The sequence below is a fragment of the Acyrthosiphon pisum genome, chromosome A1 (assembly GCF_005508785.2).
Source record: "Acyrthosiphon pisum isolate AL4f chromosome A1, pea_aphid_22Mar2018_4r6ur, whole genome shotgun sequence".
In the NCBI taxonomy this organism is placed as follows: domain Eukaryota; kingdom Metazoa; phylum Arthropoda; class Insecta; order Hemiptera; family Aphididae; genus Acyrthosiphon; species Acyrthosiphon pisum.
This window is the reverse complement of record NC_042494.1, coordinates 66,382,012-66,403,572: the sequence shown is the minus strand read 5'-3', so window position 1 is coordinate 66,403,572 and position 21,561 is coordinate 66,382,012. Positions and strand designations below refer to the sequence as shown.

Below are 21,561 nucleotides of genomic sequence, written 5' to 3'. Positions count from 1 at the left end.
TTTAAATTCCCTCGAAACTATACATTACACCATAAGACTCGATATCTCGAACTTTTTTCTGTTCCCCTAGAGATTTGACATAACTAGTGTTTACTGTATAATCTTATATTATATTATCGTGTGTGTATACGAACTATAGACACGCGATGTGTTACAGCACAGTGCGAGGACGATCAATTTGATAACCTCGTGCTCTGTAGAGCAGTTTTTACACTTGTGGCCGATAATGATTTATTGTATACAATAATACATTTATTTATTTCGAATGACGTGTTGCAGGTATCAGTTTTTCCTGCAGCTCAAACAGGACATATTGCAAGGACGCGTACCCGTCACCCAAGAACTGATGTCCGAGCTAGGAGCGTACGTCGTGCAATGTGAGTAATGAGTATACACAATAATATTATACGACGATAACGATGTACCGGATGTCCGGATGATCTATACAACTATATTTTATGTAAGACACCCATTATTACTGAAACTATAACATTTTTAAAATATTTATTGTTACTATTTTTTATCATCGTTATTTATTTCAACGGTTCGAGTCCAATGTACAAAACAGTAGGTAATTATTATAACAATCAACAAAGTAAAGCAGTAGTATAAAAATAGAATCAAAATAAAGTAATGGTTAGAATAATAAATAATTCATAGTGATAGAATACAACTTGAATAATCAAAATAAAATAATGGTTAGAATAATAAATAATTAATAGTAACGGAATACAAATTGAATAATTATATTAATAATAAATAGTAAATAACAACATTTTAAAGTAAAGGAGGACTATATAGGAAGCACGAGACGTTTAAAAGATTGAAGTGAATTAAATGCAAAAATATAGATATTTAGAATATTTCCAGAACGCGTTAATAATTGTAATCGTTATCGTTTTTTTTTTTAACTTTTTTAGCGACAACATGAATTTTGGAAAACTTCAATATAATATAAAAATCGAATTTTGATAGAGTATTTGTTGAGCTAAAAGTATTTGAAGTTTAGATCAGCGAAATGGAATAGTACTACTGGGGTAGGTCCTCTCAAATCTTGGTCCACAACTACACTCATCTTAACTAATTGTCAGAAATTTGATTTTTATAGACCTCTATAATATTCTCCTTCAGAATATGAAATTAAAATACCTATTATAATATGTTGCCATTCAATAGAATAGAAAACTTGATGACGATAAGAAAAGAAGTAAAAAGTAATATTTTTTCCAGAAATGTTGATTTGTAAATACTTCAAATTATGTAAAAATAATATTTTCAAAAACGTTAGGGTTCCCTGGAATCATGAAGGTCTTAAAAGGTTCACCCTATATAAGGGTTGTACCCCATGTAGGTATATATAAATTTATTTCACACGTGTAGTGCTTAAACGTTTGATATTGACAAATACACGCTTGATCGCAAATAATAACGAAAGGTTTTCGCAGTGTTTGTCGCGTGATCCTGCACCGCGGTATTAATGAAACGATTTTTTCGCCGGAAGGTTTTTGGCTTTCTATTTTACCGCTACACGCGTGTACAGGCAAAGTAGTCGTTTTGAGTTTTCCGTTACTACGGGTTTTTTTTCGTACAAAACCACCCGACCAAAAATCGAAAAGACGCACAAAAACTGAAATTAAAAACAAGGAAAATACTACAATATCCTGTGCGTTTTACACGCCGCGCCCACATCATCCAAAGGCCGTTGTTAAACTGCGAAAATTGTTTTTCCACTTGTGTAGTTCACTGCGCGTTTTCTGCATAAAACTTTTTCACGCCTTACCGAATCATCGCCGCCACCTCCACCCCACCACCACCACCTCTAACCCGCTGCCATTGCCCCCCTCATTACAGCTGCCGTGACTTCCGACCAGAGTTTCACCATGTCCTCGACGACGTCGTCGCGCAGTAGTATAGTCAAAAACAAAAAAAAAATAATAACACTCTTGCCAACAAAGTCGACCACTGCAGTTTTAAACAATAGCCCTTTGTGTGCGCTATTTTTTTTTCACCAAAGCCGCTCATTGCAAGCCCATGACTAAGATTACATTTAAAAAAAAAAAATTATTTAATTTAAAAATTATTTAAATATATTGTGCATTGAGAAACGATTTGCTGAACTTCCTGTACATTCAGATTGCAGAGTACGATAATTTCGTGAGTTTTAACTCGAACGTTTTTCGAAATGTCACCAATTTCATTTAATTATTCAATTCGAGTAATTCGACGGATAATAGGTGTATTCTCATCGTTTATTCGTCGAGGAATTGTATAGGTACCTTATAAATTATAGAATATAAAATATCTCTCAATAGTGTTCTTTCATTTTTTTTATAAGTCTACTACGATAATACGTAATTATAGCAATATATTATACAGAAAATACAGTCTTTAAATATATTTAAGAATTTCAAAAATCAGAATTTTAATAAATGCCTTATTTAAACGTAATAATGGGACTAACGGGAGTGAGGTAAATAACACTGTATATATATTATATTATGGAGCATAATACATTTATCGAATTTGTTAGTCATCATCTTGTTATTTCCTATTAAAACGTTAACTCACAAAATTCAAAGAATCGTTAAATTAATTTAATTTATGTACACGAACATGCAAATTCTTCAGCAGAGATCGTTCTAATTATACAAGAACTTGAATAATTGAATAGTTGAATATATAATAAAAAAAATATATTGAAGGTATAGTTAGATTAGATAGTATTAATTTAAGTGTAAGTTCAACTATTTAAAAATGTAAAGGAATAACAACGACAATACGTAAAAGCCAAGTTACGATCTTCCGGAATTCTTCACGTCCGTTCTCCATTTCTGTATATAAAAATGTTTGTTTTCTATGCCTTTTTTGCCGAGAATTTATTTGATATTTTTTTTTCTATTCGCCAACTACGCCGAGTGACATTTTATCGTGATAGTTCATCCTCGCTCAATACAGTTTACAGTTGACATTTAGACGGAAAAACAGGTCGTTGACTCTGCTGTATAAAATGTAAGATGTTAATATTATATGACCCATTCCATTTTTAATAATAATATGTGTGACGTTAGCTGAAAATTGCATACCATACTACAATTGTAATGCAAATGGTCAATCATCGCAATATTATTGTAATTTGCAGTAATATTTCAAGCTCAATACCCAATACCCATTCGTCGAAAATCTTTCAGTACCTATAGAAATGGGATGAAAACATACAACTTACCCAGTGTTTTGCTATTTGATATTGATATATTACATTTTATAATATATCCAAACTTACATAGTATTATTATATTAAAAATCGATATTATACATAGAAAACAGATAAATAACGCAATTGGAAAATAGCCAATTACGTAAAATGTAATTTGGGGGCTTATATATAAATAACAATGTTAAACAAATAGAACGAACTTGATCAGATTACACTTAGTATAGCTTCAGAAAAACAAACACATATATTATAGCCGTCAATATACAAGTATATAGCCGTCAATCGTCATCTGATATTGTACTTAACCCTCATCTAATATTTATCTGAACAAAAATATTATGTGATTGAGAGCACTTCAGCATTTTATTTTTTTTAATATTATATCCAAACCTTGTATATATAGTATTTGACTTTTCTTCAACTTTTAATAATTTTTTATATTTTTCTTACTGAAAATACGTTACAACGATGAAATGTCGACAAACATCGGAGCGTAAAATAATATGTGGAAAATACGTTGACCGTTTATGCTAAAACACTTGATCGAAACAGTTGTTAGAATAATTTAACATCCGATCAATGTGTACCTAATACCATTGATTATAAATATTACCTTGATATTTATAACCAATGCTAATACTTATAAATCGATCAGGCGGACATAATGGCGCGTGAGAAACGGTGAGCATGACGTTAGGTAATAATATTTTATTATTATAGCAATACGGCGTGGGCGAGGACGAGAAACGCGGCGGCTACTAATTATTATTTGACGACTAATGAGACTGACGATCGTGATGAATTTTAATAATAATATTATGCGTGTTGCGTACTTGCGTGTACAATGTAATAATAATTGTATAATAAGCGTTTGTCGTTTTTCGTAAGTGCCACGACCACGGAGACAACCGCCGGGTGAGTCAAACCGAGAGGAAAAACGTGATAACAATAATCCTCGCGACGTTTTCCGTGACAATCGGTTGACAGCTGACTGCGAAATACCACGAATGGTGATGGGGTGTAAAGACGGACGTTATTTCGGGTAAATTTCGAAAGTAAAAATGAAAATGGTTTAACGTTACATACAATGTGACTATAGTACTATACTATACTAGATCAATATACCGAGTGATCCATTTAACGCAAGATAATCACTGTTTCAAAAATTGTAAACGTTTATGATTTTTTTTTTCTTATGATAACATGCCTTTTTATGCATAAATTATTTCAAAACTGAATATTGGTTGGTGTACTTCAATACATAAAATCAATTTTGGACAAGTAATTTATGAGCATTTGAAGTTAAGGTGAGTGGAGTGCAGTAGTAGAGGAGTAGACGGCAACATTTTGGTTGACTACTCCAGTAGTCAACATTTCAAATAGGTACTTAAAATTTATAACTAAAAAACTACTCGTTCAAAATTAGAGTTTTTCAGATCGAAATACTCCGAAAAATATTCTATTTTGGAATATGTAACTAATTATAAATGTATGCTGTCATTCAAAAAGTAAACACCTAAAGAATGATTACGAAAAAAATTGTAAGAGATATAACTATTTTTCAAGAATTTTTGTTTTTATATCCATACCCTTGGTTATAACCACAAAAATTGTGTAAAAGTAGGTAATATTTTGAAAATCATTAGGGTTTTATAAATTTAGTTGTGTCCTACGTTAAATAGATCACTCCGTAGACCGTATAGTTATCTATTACGAAGAGCGAAAAATAAACCGCACTGTGTGCAGTACACGTGATATGCAAATGCCTATAAATATTATATATATATCTAATACCATCATATATTTCTATTATGAGTCTTTAAATACGTTTCAAATCAATTTTTGACGCAACAATCTACGAGTGTGACGTCCTCTGTCGTGTTCGTATCTAAAAAAAGTACGTCGTCGTTAGAGTGGGGCGAAGAGCTGTCGGCACGGAAACTGAAAACTCGTCATACGCAATATATATATTTAATAACGCAAGCGCATCCGAAATCCCGAGATAACGAGTATTAGTCAAGGAAAAGGGGTCGGATGAAGTGTCGTGTTGCCCGACAGATTTTTTCGGTGAAAAATGCTATTTTTCTTATTTTCGTGTGCGGGAGGTAGTTTTAGCCTATATATGTATACACCCTCGGGGATGTAAGACGAAACCGACTTATTTTGACGGCTGACACTCGTTATTACTTCTTATTGTTTCAAAAAACATCGGATTTTTGGAATTTATTCGTCGAAAAATGTACAAGATACATTCGATTTCAATATTTTATACGGTGAAAATTACCCCAACAGACATCTTTATATTATAGAGAACACATCCTAATAGTGGAAAAAAATTTAAGCGATCTAGAGATTTCACTTTGTATTCTGTTATATTATATAAGTATCTCGGATTTCACCGTCAAGTTTATTGCCGAATCACTATCGACTTTTGAGTTTTAAATTTCATCCATAATTTTAAAAAAAGACTTACTTTTCAAAAAACGTTGATGTATACCTATATCCTTACTACTTTATAATATATAATATTATCGGATACTGAACGATCCGTTTCTTTTTTTTTTTTATTAATAAGTATTTAGAGTTTGGACGTGCGGAGTACACTCGTTTTGCTATGTGCACCTCGCCACTTCAATTATACTCTTATTACTAAATTAAAAATATGCTTATAAATCAAAAGCTCAGGAAATTCGACGTTTATTCAGGTTATAAAATTATAAACACATAATGTAAAGGTGCTCATTTAAAAATCAAAAGATATTATAGCCTCCTGTTAAACGCTGACAGTAGTTGTAAGGGTGCAAAAATAAATAAGAACAACAGAAAATGTTATACCCTTAAAGCGATAGACTTGATTATCGTAGAGTGCATATTATAACTATTAGCACAAATACACAATAACACGTAGAAAAATATTACTTGTTATTTATTATTGTATTGAAAGTATTTTGAATATAAGTCTTCCTCTTTATATTTGCTGAAAACACAACACATTTTAAGCATATTTGTAATTAAAAAGATGCTCGTCTCCACCAATCTGACTTTGAGCGATTGGTACATTGGGGTAAATTCGTGGGAGTGTTACTCAATATTTTTAAAGTTATTAAAATGTCTTTCTTTTTGTCGACTACAGCATCATCGGTGTTCTAATTACCTACGTCTAATAATTCTGATTGATACCTAGATTATAATTTCTCCCAAAGCTACCCCCTAAAGCCCAAACTACATATTAAAGAATTCATTTATAATTATAAATACAAAATTGTCAAAATTTATATAATATGTTATGCTAAAATATAAATATATGCCCTCATAATAAGCATTCGTTTGTATGAAACTTTGACATTTAAATAATATTAAAAATGTATGCTACCTACATAATACAATTAAGAATACATACATGTACAAGAACATTTAAAACTACGATGTATATACAGGAAAATTTAGTATATAGAATTCACACACAATAATTATAATAATACATCACTTATTAGTAAGCTTTTATCTAACCTATGCGACCGCGACTGTGTCCTATATGCTCCTTCAACAAATTAATCTTAAAGTTACGCTTCGTCTTTCTGGAAACAACACTCTTCACTTTTTTATTAAATTTTTTTCCTCTTCGAATTATGTACTAAGCTCCCCTCCCTATCACCTTATGCGTATTGCTTATGAATCCCCTGCACCTCTATTTATCTGTAAACCATTTTCTAACCGCGTCTATTATTACCACACTGTTATTTACTCTTCCTCTATTCATTACTAAGATATTAGTAAATGTCAGATGTATATTTTCACAATATGATTCTGGGCCTCGGCCTGAATTGTAATATAATAAAATAAAATAATGTAAAATATATGTCGTGATGTGAATTTGTAAAGCAAACTGGAATTTTGTTAAATAATTATTATGATGATATCGCTGTACACGCAAGACGTAGGTTTTGGACGTATTTAAAACGACTAAACGGATAATATTATATATTCACGGATCAGCGGTCTAACAATGACAAAAATAATAATAACAATAACAATAATAATAATGTGTGCTGTACGCGGATTACGGAACCTCGGTCGCTTGCCCCGCTTTTTTTCCCTCAAAAACTCGTCGCGCATATCCAGACCACCCGAAGCAATTACCCTAATTGCGCGCCCTCGCGAATCCTCTATAATACAGCGTCGATTAAAAGCCCCCTGCGATAATGACAGACGTCGTAAAATAGTGTAGTCATATAACTGCGATATATTATTATTATTATTATTATCGTTCGTCGTCATCGCGGTCGTTCGGTTTTTCTAAAATATTTTCTTTTTTTCCGAAATAGTTTCCTCGGTTTAGCGCGGGCGCGTGACTAATACCGAGGGCTTTTGATTAGCCTCGTCCTTTTAGTAGAGCAAATACACACACAAGTCTGCGAGGAAAATTTAATATGGATAGCAATCGACATTACGATAATACGCTTTCCAAATCGTGTGCGCGCGTGTTGTCGTTGAGTCTATGTAATATTATACACAAACATATATCGTGAGCTTATATCATAATATAGCTTCTAAGCAATCTAAACGGCATTGATATCGCATAATGATTTTTTTTTCGTCAATTATTTACCAACAATTTAGTAGCGCCCACTGGGCACCCACGTATAACATAATAAAGTATTTAAGTGGTAGCCACTAGAGATCAATAAATTATATTATTAACAATAGTAATCGAGTCGTCGTCGAAAAAATCTTAAACATTTTTATTCAAATATTTTCCTAATATATTATCTCTAAGGGGCCTGCGCGCGACCTGTTTTTTTGCTCCAAAACATGCCTTACAGGAAAAACTCTCACGCCTCGTAGAGTGATCAGATTTTGATAATTTTTTTTTTGTTAGAAAGAGGAAAATTTCTTACAGGGCGCAGTGAACTTTGATTTACAATATTCTATTTACGAGTTCTATAATAAACTTTTGAATTTTAGAAATTTTTACATGTTTTTAATTCTTAATTCTTTTTTGTTTTTAGCATTGTAATCAAAAATCGAAGTTCAATCCGACCTGTAAAAAATTTTCCTCTTTCTAACAAAAACAAAAATTATCGAAATCCGACAATTCTATAAAGCTTGAGAGTTATTCCCGTAAAGTAATTTTTTTCGATAAAATACACCCTATCAACCACCCCTAAATAGTTATCGGGTAGTAGATTAGTGGAGAAGTCTTATAATTGAGGTAGCAACTAAAATATAAAATTGAATTATTAAATTTTATAGAATTGTGGAAAATTTGAAAAACTGGCACCGGGACCCTTAATAATATAATATCTGAACAGCAATTTTCAAGAATTTCTTTTATGGTGGAGTGGGTGAAAATCTGGTACTGTTGTTGAGATTTGAGAGGGCTAATATTACTATTAAAATGCAACAATGAAAAATATTGTTCTCACTTTCCTCGAGCTACTATTATTAAAATTTCACTATAGATACTGTTTTCATACAAATCCTGAAAGTTCACAAATTATTTTCTATTTCACACTTTCGACCTATAAGTTTACTCCCTTTTTTCTCTTAAATTCTGTAGAAACTTATATTAAAACGTATCCTCCCATGTATTACTGAAAAATTCATCCTTCCTGATTCACAATTCGGTTTTCGCTCCTCTACTGTTCAACAGGTTCACAGAGTTGTGGACGCCATTTCATACTCAATAGAGAAAAAAACTATACTGTACAAGCGCATTTCTGGATATCTCTCAGGCCTTTGATAGGGTATGGCATGATGGCCTCTTTTATAAATTAAAAAAGTTTGTTCATCCTACATACTTCGCTATTATTAAGTCGTATCTCTCCGATCGCCACATTCAAGTTCGTATCGGTGATGAATTTTCTTCCATAGCCAATATATCAGCTGGTGTTCCACAAGGAGGTATCCTCTCCCCTACCCTTTACAATATTTTTGCCTCAGACCAACCAATGACACCTAATACAATAACTGCCGGCTATGCAGATGATAAGGCAATCTTATCTATTCACTCTGATCCCGTCGTAGCTTCTCAAAATCTCCAATCTCACATCAACCTCTTGGAAAAGTGGTACACCGACTGGAGATTTAAAATATGTCAAACCAAATCGGTTCATGTGACGTTCACCCTTAAACTCACCCCTTGCCCGGATGTCTTTATTTATAACACTCTAATTCCCAGCGCTTTGAATGTTAAATATCTTGGCTTAACTCTTGATAAAAGGCTGACCTGGGCCCAACATATAAGTCCAAAAAAATTAATCTAAACCTACGCCTACGCCTTCTTAAAAACCTCATCAACAATAATAAATATACTCACATCAATACCAAATTACTTATCTATAAATCACTATTAAAGCCTGATTGGACATGTGGCCTACAGCTTTGGGGAAACGCAAGAAAAACCAACATTAACAAAATCCAAACATTTCAAAACATTGCACTTCATAAAATATTAAATGCCCCTCCCTATGTCTCTAACTACACTATTCATACAGACCTTAAAATGCCTTCAGTTTCAGAAGAAGCTAAAGCATATTATAAACGTTTCTATCTCCGCACTTTAACTCAACCCAATCCTCTTGTCAGAAATCTTCCTAATTCTTCAATCCCTGGCGACCCTCCGAGACGGTTAAAACGGAAATGGTGTCGTGATCTATTTGCACCCAATTTTAACTTTAAATTAGTATTAATTAAAAATTAAAAAAAAAAAAAAAGATAACTGAAAATATAAATGAAAATATAAAAAATAAAAAAATAAAATAGCAAATGAAAGTGTTACTAATGGGTGGCTGCTTTTTTCAAAATTGTCACGATGTATGTATAAATGTTATTAAGGATTTTTTTTTAATAATTTGTATAAAATCTGTTTCACATCATCTTATTGTGCCAAGTGGTATAGATTGTTGATTTCATTTAAAAATAAGAAAAAAAAAATTTCACACTTATTTTATTTTCAATTTAAATAGGTACCTACCTCAGGTTTGAAAATGTTATTATATTTTCTGTAATAAACAATTTTACTTGCGTTTTAAGTTCAAATTGTCCGTCCTCTTCGCTCAGAACTGTTTTTGTCGTATAACCTACTGTGATTTATTGAACTCATCCTAACTACGCAGCAAAAGCCATCTATCGGGTTTTACTAATTTATGCTTAAAAGCCCGAAAGCTTGTTGTCTTTTACAAAGAACTTTAAGGAATGTAAAGAATTTTTTTTCAGTCAAAATATATTCCAATTTGTTACAAAAGTATATTTTGTACACAACTTTTCTATTGACAATATTTATAATGGAACATAATATTACTATTAATTTTCAATTGTTTCTAGGGGGGGGGGGTTTAAAAGCCATTTGAGCGAGACAAGCCCCCGCGATTTCCGCCAACGGGAGGGATGTTTCTAAATATTATTATAATATATTAATTATGGCGTAGTAAACATTAAAATTTAAAACTAGTTACGCATTTGTAAAACTATTACTCATCGTTAATCATGTTTATTTTTTTTATCGCCGCCCGGGCATTAATTAAATTTAATACCCATACACTGTGTCATAATACAACGTAATATTAGGTATAATTTAATTTTATATGCATAATATACTTGGTGTAAAATATGAAAATCGCATGTCTAGCTGAAACGCATAACTGTGATAACGCCGTCCGCGGGGGGTCTCCCCCTTTCAGCCCACATTAATTATGATGCACAATAAGAGACCGCGGCCGGGCCCACCACGAAACTAAATTAAAAACGAATGTTCAAGATAAATCTCCCGAATTTACGCCACAAATGAGTTTTCTCCGGCCCCCATTTCATTATTTTTTATTACGGTTATACATCCAAATGTAAAGGATCACGTCCGACACCGCGTGCTGTGGTATTTAGACACGATTGTGATTAAGATTAAACACTGCAGTTTCGTCGATTTTATGAGGAAGAATGACGACGGCGTCAGGTAAAATAATGTACCTAATATTATTATAACGTACCTAGGTACTTAATGTCTCCCTGTAGTATAGGTACCTATGTAATATTCCTCCACATCTAACAACAACTGCAGTAGTTGTATTGAAACATTTTTTTTTATTATTACTAAAGACCGGATTTTTGTGCAGCTAAAATCTAAAAAATGTGCAATTAAAATGTTAAAATGTGCAAAAACGTGCAAAAACAAAATTTTCATTATAGGTACTTCTAATTTTAATTCTAATAAGTAATAACTAATAACTGACCTTACAATATTTGATTAAAATAATAATAAACTGACAATTTGTATATAACTGACTTTACAATATTTGATTAAAATTTATAATCATGTACATTTCCAAGTTTTTTTCTTTAAAATTATGTCTTCTGTCACTTAATATGTGTTTTAACTGCGAAAACACACGTTCTACGTTGACACTTGTTATCGGGCATTGTTTGTAGCAGCTTATAATAGCAGGATCTTCTTTCAAATCTACAACATTTCCATTTATCGAATTGTTGTACAGTTTTAAAATATTGTATCCGGGATTTTTATCAAATACTGATTTGAATTTTTCATATAGTATTTGTCCCTTTTCATTTTCAATTGTTTTAAGTCCATCTCTTACTGTTTCAACTACATTTATTTGATAATTTAAAGTTGAATTTTGTTTTTCCAGTTTTGTAATTGAATTTGGCAACTCGGACAAATGTGATCGAATAAATGTTAAATCAAATATAATTGATGTAGTACTCAAAATGGATTTTACTTTTTGGACATATTGGGTGTCATCTTCTATATTCGATACCAATTCTTTAAATTTACTGAAATTTTCAGAGTAAAACAAAGCAGCTTCTAACCATGCTCCCCACCTTGTTATTACAGGTTCTGGAGGAAGGTGACAGTCTATAAAATTTTTATAAGCAGTTATACGATGAGGTGCTTTTAAAAACATTTTTTTTCCATTATTTACTAGTTTATTTATACCCGGAAAAATGTCACTAACTTTTTCGGCCACACGGTTTAAGCCATGGGCAACACAAGTTATATGAATCATATTAGAATAAAATATTCTTAATGCTCCTCCAGTTTTTATCATATATGGCGCCGCATCGCTAATAAACAGCAGAATTTTGCCTTAAAATAACGTGTCTCCAAAAAATTCCATTAAACTATCATTCACAAATCGAGAAACCGTTTCATAATTGGTTTTTTTCAATTCTTTGCAAGAAATCAGAAATGAAGTAGGCATTATTTCTGGATGAAGTATCCCAACAATTAAACTACAAATATACAGCCCTCTAGAATCAGTCGTGTCGTCTACCATAATGTAAATGAAATTGTTAGTTAATTTTTCCCGTATTTTTGTAAGAGTAGATTTAAAACATATTTTTAAGTAATTTTTTCGTAACAATTTGTAATAATTAATTACTATTCACCTATAATATCTACAGTAAAAAATATATTTATTCTGAGGTGAATATTGCTGAATTACTGAGAATTTTTCCGTTTAAAAAATACCGTAGATATAGATTATAGAGTTTCATAATAAAATCGCGTCGAGTTTATATTTTATTCGGGATACCTGCGCTGTGCGATGATTATCGGAAACTGAAAGGGAACAAAAATTGTTTGCGTACGGATATTGTTATGGGCACGAGAAGTAAACACCATTTTTGGTGTTGTCGACGCGCGTAAAACTCAAGATACAGTCGTAAAAACCGGTGGAAATTCATGAATTTCCACGACATAAGCCATCAAGTGTGAATATGGGTGTAAAATCGCACATTCAAACAAATAGTAATAATAACATTTCTTTTTATTTCCGTCTGGAACGAGACGGTGTTTTTTTCCTTTTTATATTTCTTTCTCCGAATTTAACCTATATATGAGATAGGGTTTTTCATTGTACAGGAGGAACGAGGTAAAATCTATGTATATATAGTCACTTGATGTTATCCATTTCATTTGTTTTCCACGAACAAGGTCTGTTTCATTACATTTGTTTAGTTATAGTACCATGCATATTTTTGTATTCAGTACTTACTACCTACTACTATTTCTATATTATAACAATTAAGCTTGTGATTATTAAAGACCCTTGAACAACTATCGACGATCAACTTTAAATTATTTTAAAAAATATTTTATATAATATGTTAATACGATTTATATAAAATGCTGTAGGTAGGCCGTACTTATATATTCTACCATTCTTCTACAATTTCAAAATATGATCGATCAAATATCGTGTTGAAGTTTGAGATCTATAGTAAATCATTTATATACTTATAGCCTTATAGGTACTATATATAGTGCTTATAAGAATCAACATTATTTTTAAGTGGGTTAGATTAGACGAATTTTTGATAAAATTGTGGAACTTTTTATGTATTTTTTTACACAATCACTGATTGACACTGTTGGCTGTTGCAGATGTAGTCAAATATAATTAAATATTATAGCTTGTTTTCGGAGTCAATGGTCAGATACTCAGATGATTCTATTCAATACCACTATCATCATTAGCACTCTATTATTCCAACTGTGTTGTTTACAATAATACGTTTTTTGTTATGTAAAGTTTGTCAACGTTTTTTTTAGTTCGTTTTCCTCGCGGGCTATATAGTAGATACTTGATCTAACTTTAGCCATTTTTGCAGCCTTCATATTATGACTCAAGAGTCATCTGCAGTGATATAAGAATATATTCTGTTTTTTGTGTAAAAAGTTTTTTAATATTCCCATCATCAACACACAATGATGGTCATGCCAAGATGGAAGGGGCGACAATTAAATGCTCTCTCTCGCTCTTTCTCTCTCTCTTATACACACATATCATTGCTGTAAACGTTGACGTTGGATAAATCCCAGCATGAAAATATATACAGTGGGTTTGTAATTTTTTTATAGGCGAACACAAAAGAGGCCGGTCACTGTTGATACAAAAATATACTGGTATACAGATATATATGATATATATGTAATATTAAATATAGTGCGGGAAAGTGGAATTTTTATTATCATTCTGATTTTTTCAATAAAAAATATTAACAATCCGAACCGCAGAGACCGTCAGAATTCGGTCTTGTATTATTTTTCTCTCTTTTTCGTCCTATCCCCGACCCGAACAATCCCCCTTTTTCGATGAGAAGAGGAAATCCTCGGACACACTCGGGAAAAATACAACATTGTTCTTCTATTCACATGGTAAATAATGTTTTTTTCCAACACAATGGTATGGTGAACGAAAAAAATAAATATAAAAACCCCTTTCGGCCGAACCACTCCAAAAGTGGGCGGTAAGAATATCCGTTACGGTTGCCAAAAGAACGGTTAGTTATTTACATTGGATTCCGCCGAACAAGTGACTCTCCGGGAAATTAAATTAATTTTATTTCATCACTTTATATTGTCGAATAAAATGGTTAAAACATAAAATAAGGTCTAGCAGAGTTCATGCAATAAAAATTGTATTTTTTTTCTTCTAATTATTAGTTTTTATGAAACACAATGTGAAAACGTAAAAATATTATCCATTACTTCCTTGTACATTTTTTATTTTTAACCACATATAATTTATTTATTTAATATTTTTGTTGTTTCTTACACCTATGAGTGGGGTTTATTTAATTTTTAATTTTTAATTTTAATAATATACTTACCACAGTCAATTACTATTTCTATGCATATTCTAGAAGATCTATAAAAAATCATAGAAATCGTAAAAATAAATTAAATAGTTATTCGAATACTGCGAAATGCTATATACTCGATATTAAATGACACTTTTATCTCCGCAAATTTTAGATTCTGAGTGGATTTTACAATGATGGGTGTATTATTTTTAATATTAATTTATCATAAACTACACAAAATAATTGACGGTAAATTTACTATTTTACTATAATATGTATGTATTTATTGTTGAATTATTTTAATTAATAAAATATTATTTTACGCTGTATATAGGATCTTATAACCGATATTTAATAAGATTTATGATGAATATTATTGCGGGTATAAAATATAATTTAACGGTTTTGTTTTGCACATTAGTATTAAAACTTAGGTTACATTATTACGATTTATGTATGCCATACTAAAGGTATTGTACAAGGTACATATATACAATTTTTGGTTTAGAATTTAGTAAAACTTTTAAGTTTGGTACAATAATAAAGGTATGTAGATTATCAGGATGTAATTGTGGAGCAATATCAAAGTGTATTATTATAAATTACTCTTATGATTCAGACACATAAGTGTAATTTTTTTTTTATTTCGAATACGATTATTCAAAATTGTATGTGTCTTTGTAAATAGGTGATTTTCCGAAAACCTTACACTATCCCGTACAAACAATGGACTCTACGGTAAACATAATAAATATATTATGATATTTTGGGGTTGCCGAAAATGTTTTGTGGAAATCTGAATAAAATCGATAGTTTACGCTGGAGTAGGTAACTTCTGAACAGGTCGGAAAATATAATCTTATCGGGTTTCACTGCTAAATTGATTTTCGCGACATTATTATTAAAATTAGTAATTTACAAATGTACAATAGTTTCGATAATGATTATCATTACATCAGACGCCAATACGCGTATATACTGTTTTGACAACATCGGTTATTCAAAAGTCGTTTCATAATTAAAATGTCGGAGACAGAGAAAGTCAGCAAAAACCGTTTTTCAGCGAGCTCCATACGATATATTATTTTAATAAAGTTTTGTCAAGCATTCGCCTTACGTATAAGCGACCAAAAACAATAGTAAGAAGTAATAACTATAATAATAATAATAATAATAGTAATAATAGTAATAATATTAATAATAAGGATGGCAATAATAACAACATCATATTGAATCTTTGCCAAAACACGGGAGCATATAAATTCATAACATTAACACAAATGAATCGTGGGATGAAATTGCTGTTATTTATATTTAATATAATATTATTATCTAGTATAATCATTTTAAAATTGGCAGGGTCGATAGCAGTTATTAAGATAATTGCGTAAATATTATTACGCCATCAAAAAGCGCACTATATAGTATCGTGAATAAGCGTATTGCGACGAGAGGAATACAATATTAAGTAGATCTATGAATTTAATGCATTAAAATACCTTAAAAAATGCATTTTAAGCCTTGAAAAATGCAGTATAAAATGCACTGTAACTATACTAAAGAATCATATTTTAAAAATAATATACAATTCTATCTCATGTGTTTAATATTTTAAATAAAATATTGTTAATGAAGTACGACGTGCGTACAGAGCATACAATTGTAAAATATTTTTTATACGAAAATTGAATATTAATTCATAAAATATGTGAAAAAAGTTTAATATTGGCAGGAATTTCAAAATTGAAATAAAAAAAACCTAAAAATAAAAATTTCAACAAATGCAAAGTAAAAGTTTCAAAATTGAAGTCATTCGAGTAGATACCTAATTCAAACTTTGTGTCAAGGGAGCTATGTTTTACAGTAAGCTAAAAATAATGCATTTTTCTACAAATTGACAGTCCTAATAATAAATAATACAAACAACAACGACAACAACAACAACAACAACAACAACAATAATATTATTATGGAAATCGAAACGACCCGGCGTTTACTATAGGCAATTTAACTGCGCCGGGGATTAGGATCGCTGGACCGTGTGCGCGCGCGAATTTAATCGCTTCGCGTGCCCCTCGTCTCTCCACAGCTGTGCACCAATGAATAAATTCCCGGCTCTTCCGATAAATTTCGACGATGTGTCTTATGACGATATTATAATGATTATTATTTCCGATACAACTGTTGTTCGTGCGGGTCCCAAAAACAATAAATTAATTGATAATATTATTCAATAACGTGGCAGCCTACTGTATTATTATTCTCGCGTCTCATCGAGCGTACACCTCGAAGTTAGATGTCATTTTATTGTATAATTATTAATACCACCCACGCTTTTTAAAACACCTAAAAGTACTTTTGAAATGTCGAATCAGTAACGAAATACTTGATTGATATAAAGACGTATTTTAATAGAATTCGTGTAAAATATACATTAATTGTAAAATAATATATCTACCTTTATATTATTATCTTTATTCTTTACACTCGTGCTAATATACTTACTCGTCAACTTGAATGCTTTTTCCGGGACTGGAAATGTGGTCGTCAGAATATTTCTGGTAAATAACCATTCTTTTAAACTTATATTGAATACATTAACACTTAACATGTGCGTGTATGATACAAAAATAATATACTTGTCACACTTTAAGTACGACCATGGTCTAATAATTTAGTGTGTGTGACTGCCCAAGTTTAAGCCATAATCGGCGGTGGAGAAGAACGAAACACAATGTGTGTTTATTGCGTTGTTGCGTTGTTCAGGGAGAGCTTAGCCGGGTTTGAATAAATTATTCTATTAAAAGTTTAATAATTACGCGATTATATTGTTATAATAGAAAACGTAGTTCAAAGCGAGCAACCTCCTGAGTTGGTGGCTTTAACGCATTGTTGTTAATATAATAATATTTGCGGTCCAATTTTAGTGATGGGGAGTACCTATAACACCAAAATATTGCAGGACTTGAGATATATATATAGTGGTTATACTCCGATTTATACCAAATATTAAAATGGTATACACTTGGTACTTACCTATACGAAAACAAGGGATGCGACGAAGCGGGTTTGCGTTAATTTGATTTTCTTTTCCGGTGCTTATTATTCTTGAATTTATTATGAAATTTTCGAGCTTATTTACAAAGAAATATTGGCGTATACGTTGAGATAATTACTGTTGCCATTACTTTTAGCAAGTCGCCGGTTCGCTTATATTAGCAATTTTTAATTAGTTTATATACGCTATAGTGAATTATTTTTCAAATAATTTACTGCATAGCGACCATTATAGATGAATAATTAATTACTATTCAAACCGTTTGAACGTTTTGTTACATAATTTACACGTGTTTATGGGTCCATATAACAAATGGACCTAAACAATTTCAATCATTTGATTTGTTCATACAGCAAAATTGGTATTTAAAATAGATTTTTTATATTGCATCGCATTCTATTCGATACCGGTAATTAACTTTACCAGAGAATAAAAAATTAATTTTTTCATTAGTCACAAAAATAAAAATAAAAATCAAGTGTACCTATATTTTTCCAACCCCGCGTCGATTTCAAATTTTGCAAATTTTCTATAAATATTTATCAAGCAATTTGCATAAATTTGTATGGCATCGGTTTACCAGGAAAATTCAATTTTCCACGGGTTAGGTGAGAGTAAGTACGCGAATAAAATTGTTTTTCCGATTCAAACATAATAAGTACCTACACGTTTAAATAGGAATTGTGTACGAGGATGCGTTTATATAGGATGAAGAGGGTTGGATTCGAAGCCAAATTCCAGGACTCGCAGAGTCGGAAGTTTCGAGTCGTATTTTCCCGGCTTGGCGGGAAAGTCGTCTAGTCGAAAATTCACAAAAACCCGTCAAAACGGTTGAGAACGGACGCCCGGCGAGGAATTCTGCAGCACATTGTTCCGGTCGGTGGTAAAACGCTAAAAATGAAAACTAAAATCGCTTTGTTTTCTTCGCGCAGTGGGTTTCTAGACTTTTTTTTCGTCGTTTTGTTTTGTTTTTCGCTGCATATTCGTATTACAATTTTCACTCTCCGCTCGTAAATTTATCCAAATGCAGAGCCGGCGCGTAAATCCGGTAGGTATATTATATTATTATGAAGTTTTAATGGGTCTCTTCCGGCGCCCGCGGGGGTAAATTAATCTCAATGGACGCGCGACGAACACGCATATAATGTACATATAGGTATGTGTGTCCGCGTGAACGGTAGGTAAAATTACACACACACACGTTGGTCTGGTAATAAATATCAATTCCGATGGTCGAAAACTGGCAATGGCGTTAGCCGGGCGACGTGTAATAAAAAACATTTCTATAATAAAAAATGCAGCATCGTGATAACTTCGGGTCCTTCCACGCGTGCGCGAATCCGTCTCGGCAAAATGAACGGTTCCAATCGCGCGAGCACGGATTTCCGGCAAATTTCACAACCGTATGCATCTACTCGATGTGAGTAATAACTGAAAAAGGACCCTCGGCCGAACCATCAACCCACCGGCCATAAACTACTCCACCCGCTACACCCTACCACTGTATAGATACACACGCGTGATATTATATTATCATGTAAAGTCAACGCTATAATGATTATATATTATCATACCAAACGCACTGTGATTTTACCTGCGCGCAAGACATTCGTTTCGAGTGTCATTTTTGCGGATCGGAGTTTTACGATGGGGACTGTATAATAATTTTAAATAAAAAAAATTCGTAGTAATTAAATAATACACCTAGTTATATCCATGTATTTCAATCTGATTCCGCATGGCGTTGCCCGTGACAAATTAAATAGTTAATGTCCGTGGATCTAACCCTACATGTAAACTACACTGCAGATTTTAAACACAATAATTTTGGTGGGATTGAGCAAATATAAAATACAGGTCAAAAATTATATCCATTTATGATAACTAATTGATCATTTTTATATCTTCAGTAACCAATAGTAAACACATGTACAAAAAATATTCGTTTTTCGTTAAACTAACAAATCCCCTTGTGCGGGCCCTTTTAAATATGCAACATTTTTGAAAATCCTTTCTCAGTACACATATTCGGAAAATAGCCAGTGAAGTCCGCGCTGTATTATGTGTCTATAGTGTCATGAAAGATGAGTATAAGTTGGTAAGTATAAATAATAGGTATACCGCTCTTACGCATGGACGTAAATAATCAAACGTTAAAATATATTGTCATGCGATCGCGGCAGATAAATTCGTAATTAACTATTTGTGGTATAAAGTCTTATACTATAATACTTACCGTTAAATGAAGATACAAAAAATTAAATATTAATGTCTTGGAGTTTGCACTACTAAAAATGCGGTGTACGTATGTCGTCATCGTGTTGAGGTCTCCGAGCTCCAAAAACGACCATAAACGCAGCCGTATAATAATGTACCTATGGGTACTTCAGTGAAGGCGGCGCGGTGGTACTTCGCGAGCGACGAAAACATTTTGAACCTAAGACTCGGAAAAAACAAGTGTCTCGCGTTAAGAGAAAAAAATCACATGGCGTATACACCCACGACGTGTACATATATACCGTACAACAGTTGTATAGTAAGAAAACGCAGTAGAAGTAATGGTATAGCATATATAATGTACGCGTATATAGCGGCCAAGATAAAATATATGATTTTGTTAAGGGGGTTGTTTATTCCGTTTGGCGGGTTTTTTTCTTATTACCGCCTCCACGGCACTGCTCGCCCGCGATGTAAATGGCAAGCAATAAGGATCGACCCGAGACCGCCCGATTTCGGCCATAAATATTGTGTAAATCGAGGTGCTTATTATTAGCGGAAGAGCGGACGCGCTAATATATTATCTTCACCCCACGTGAAGGGGGGGGGGACGACTTTTGCGCCCAGCCGTGGTCGACTTTTCGTGGCGCTTTCACGTTGTTGCGAGACGAAAACAATTTAATAAAAATCGTTGGTCTCCTGTAATGTCCTGTTATATACGTAATTCGGTGCGTATATAACGCGATATATTATTATTATTTATTTTATTATATATACGTCGTCTGGCATATGACTTAATACACTGCAGTACGCACACGAAACGCTCGATCTTCGATAACGATGTAGAAACCTAATATTTTCTATTTATACTAATAAAAAGGGCGTGTGCTGTTTGTGTGTGTGTATGTAACCGATCTGTATATTATGTTCCGATCGAATTGCTACGAAGTCATTATTATTCTTTTGATCGTAATTCTAACTATACAGTTGATGGAAGCTGCATACTGTGGGAATAGTTTTAGGTCAGTGCAGCAACAGAGATTATAAACTTTTTAATACTCACTGCGGGTTGTAAGTCGGACTTACTCGGAAGTACTTCAAAACGGGTAAAACGCGATAACGTTTCCACTTCGAGAGCACGCTTCAATAACTTAACAACAAAATGCTGTATAAGACATAATAAACGTTTTAAAATTAAAAAAAAAGATCACCAAGCTCACTTGGCTCACCAAAAAAAAAAAAAAAAAAACGTGAATAAACGTTTAAGCCAAAATTCGTTATGTTACGTCGTTTAAGTTTGATTTTTCGGACGTTTATGGAGATTTGTTTTTAGCAGGTCATATTTTGAAGAATTTACAAAACCAGGGAATAATAATTTATTTACGCAGACCATAGTTGAAAAGTGATAAATTTCATCCTCATTCCAGCATCCAGCTCAGCTTCTGTAATGTTCATAAGGTGGGTGGTGGGG

The 21,561-nt window shown here is 32.3% G+C and overlaps 1 protein-coding gene across 2 annotated transcripts in view; it reads left to right on the top strand.

The window, feature by feature from the left end:
• The window catches only part of LOC100163621 (band 4.1-like protein 4), a 171,967-nt gene that overhangs the window by 106,023 nt on the left and 44,383 nt on the right, over positions 1-21,561 (top strand). For both annotated transcript variants that reach the window (XM_008182275.3, XM_001952827.5), the window contains exon 6: positions 280-377. In XM_008182275.3, coding sequence (XP_008180497.1) covers positions 280-377 — 98 coding nt within the window. The remainder of the gene's footprint in view (positions 1-279; positions 378-21,561) is intronic.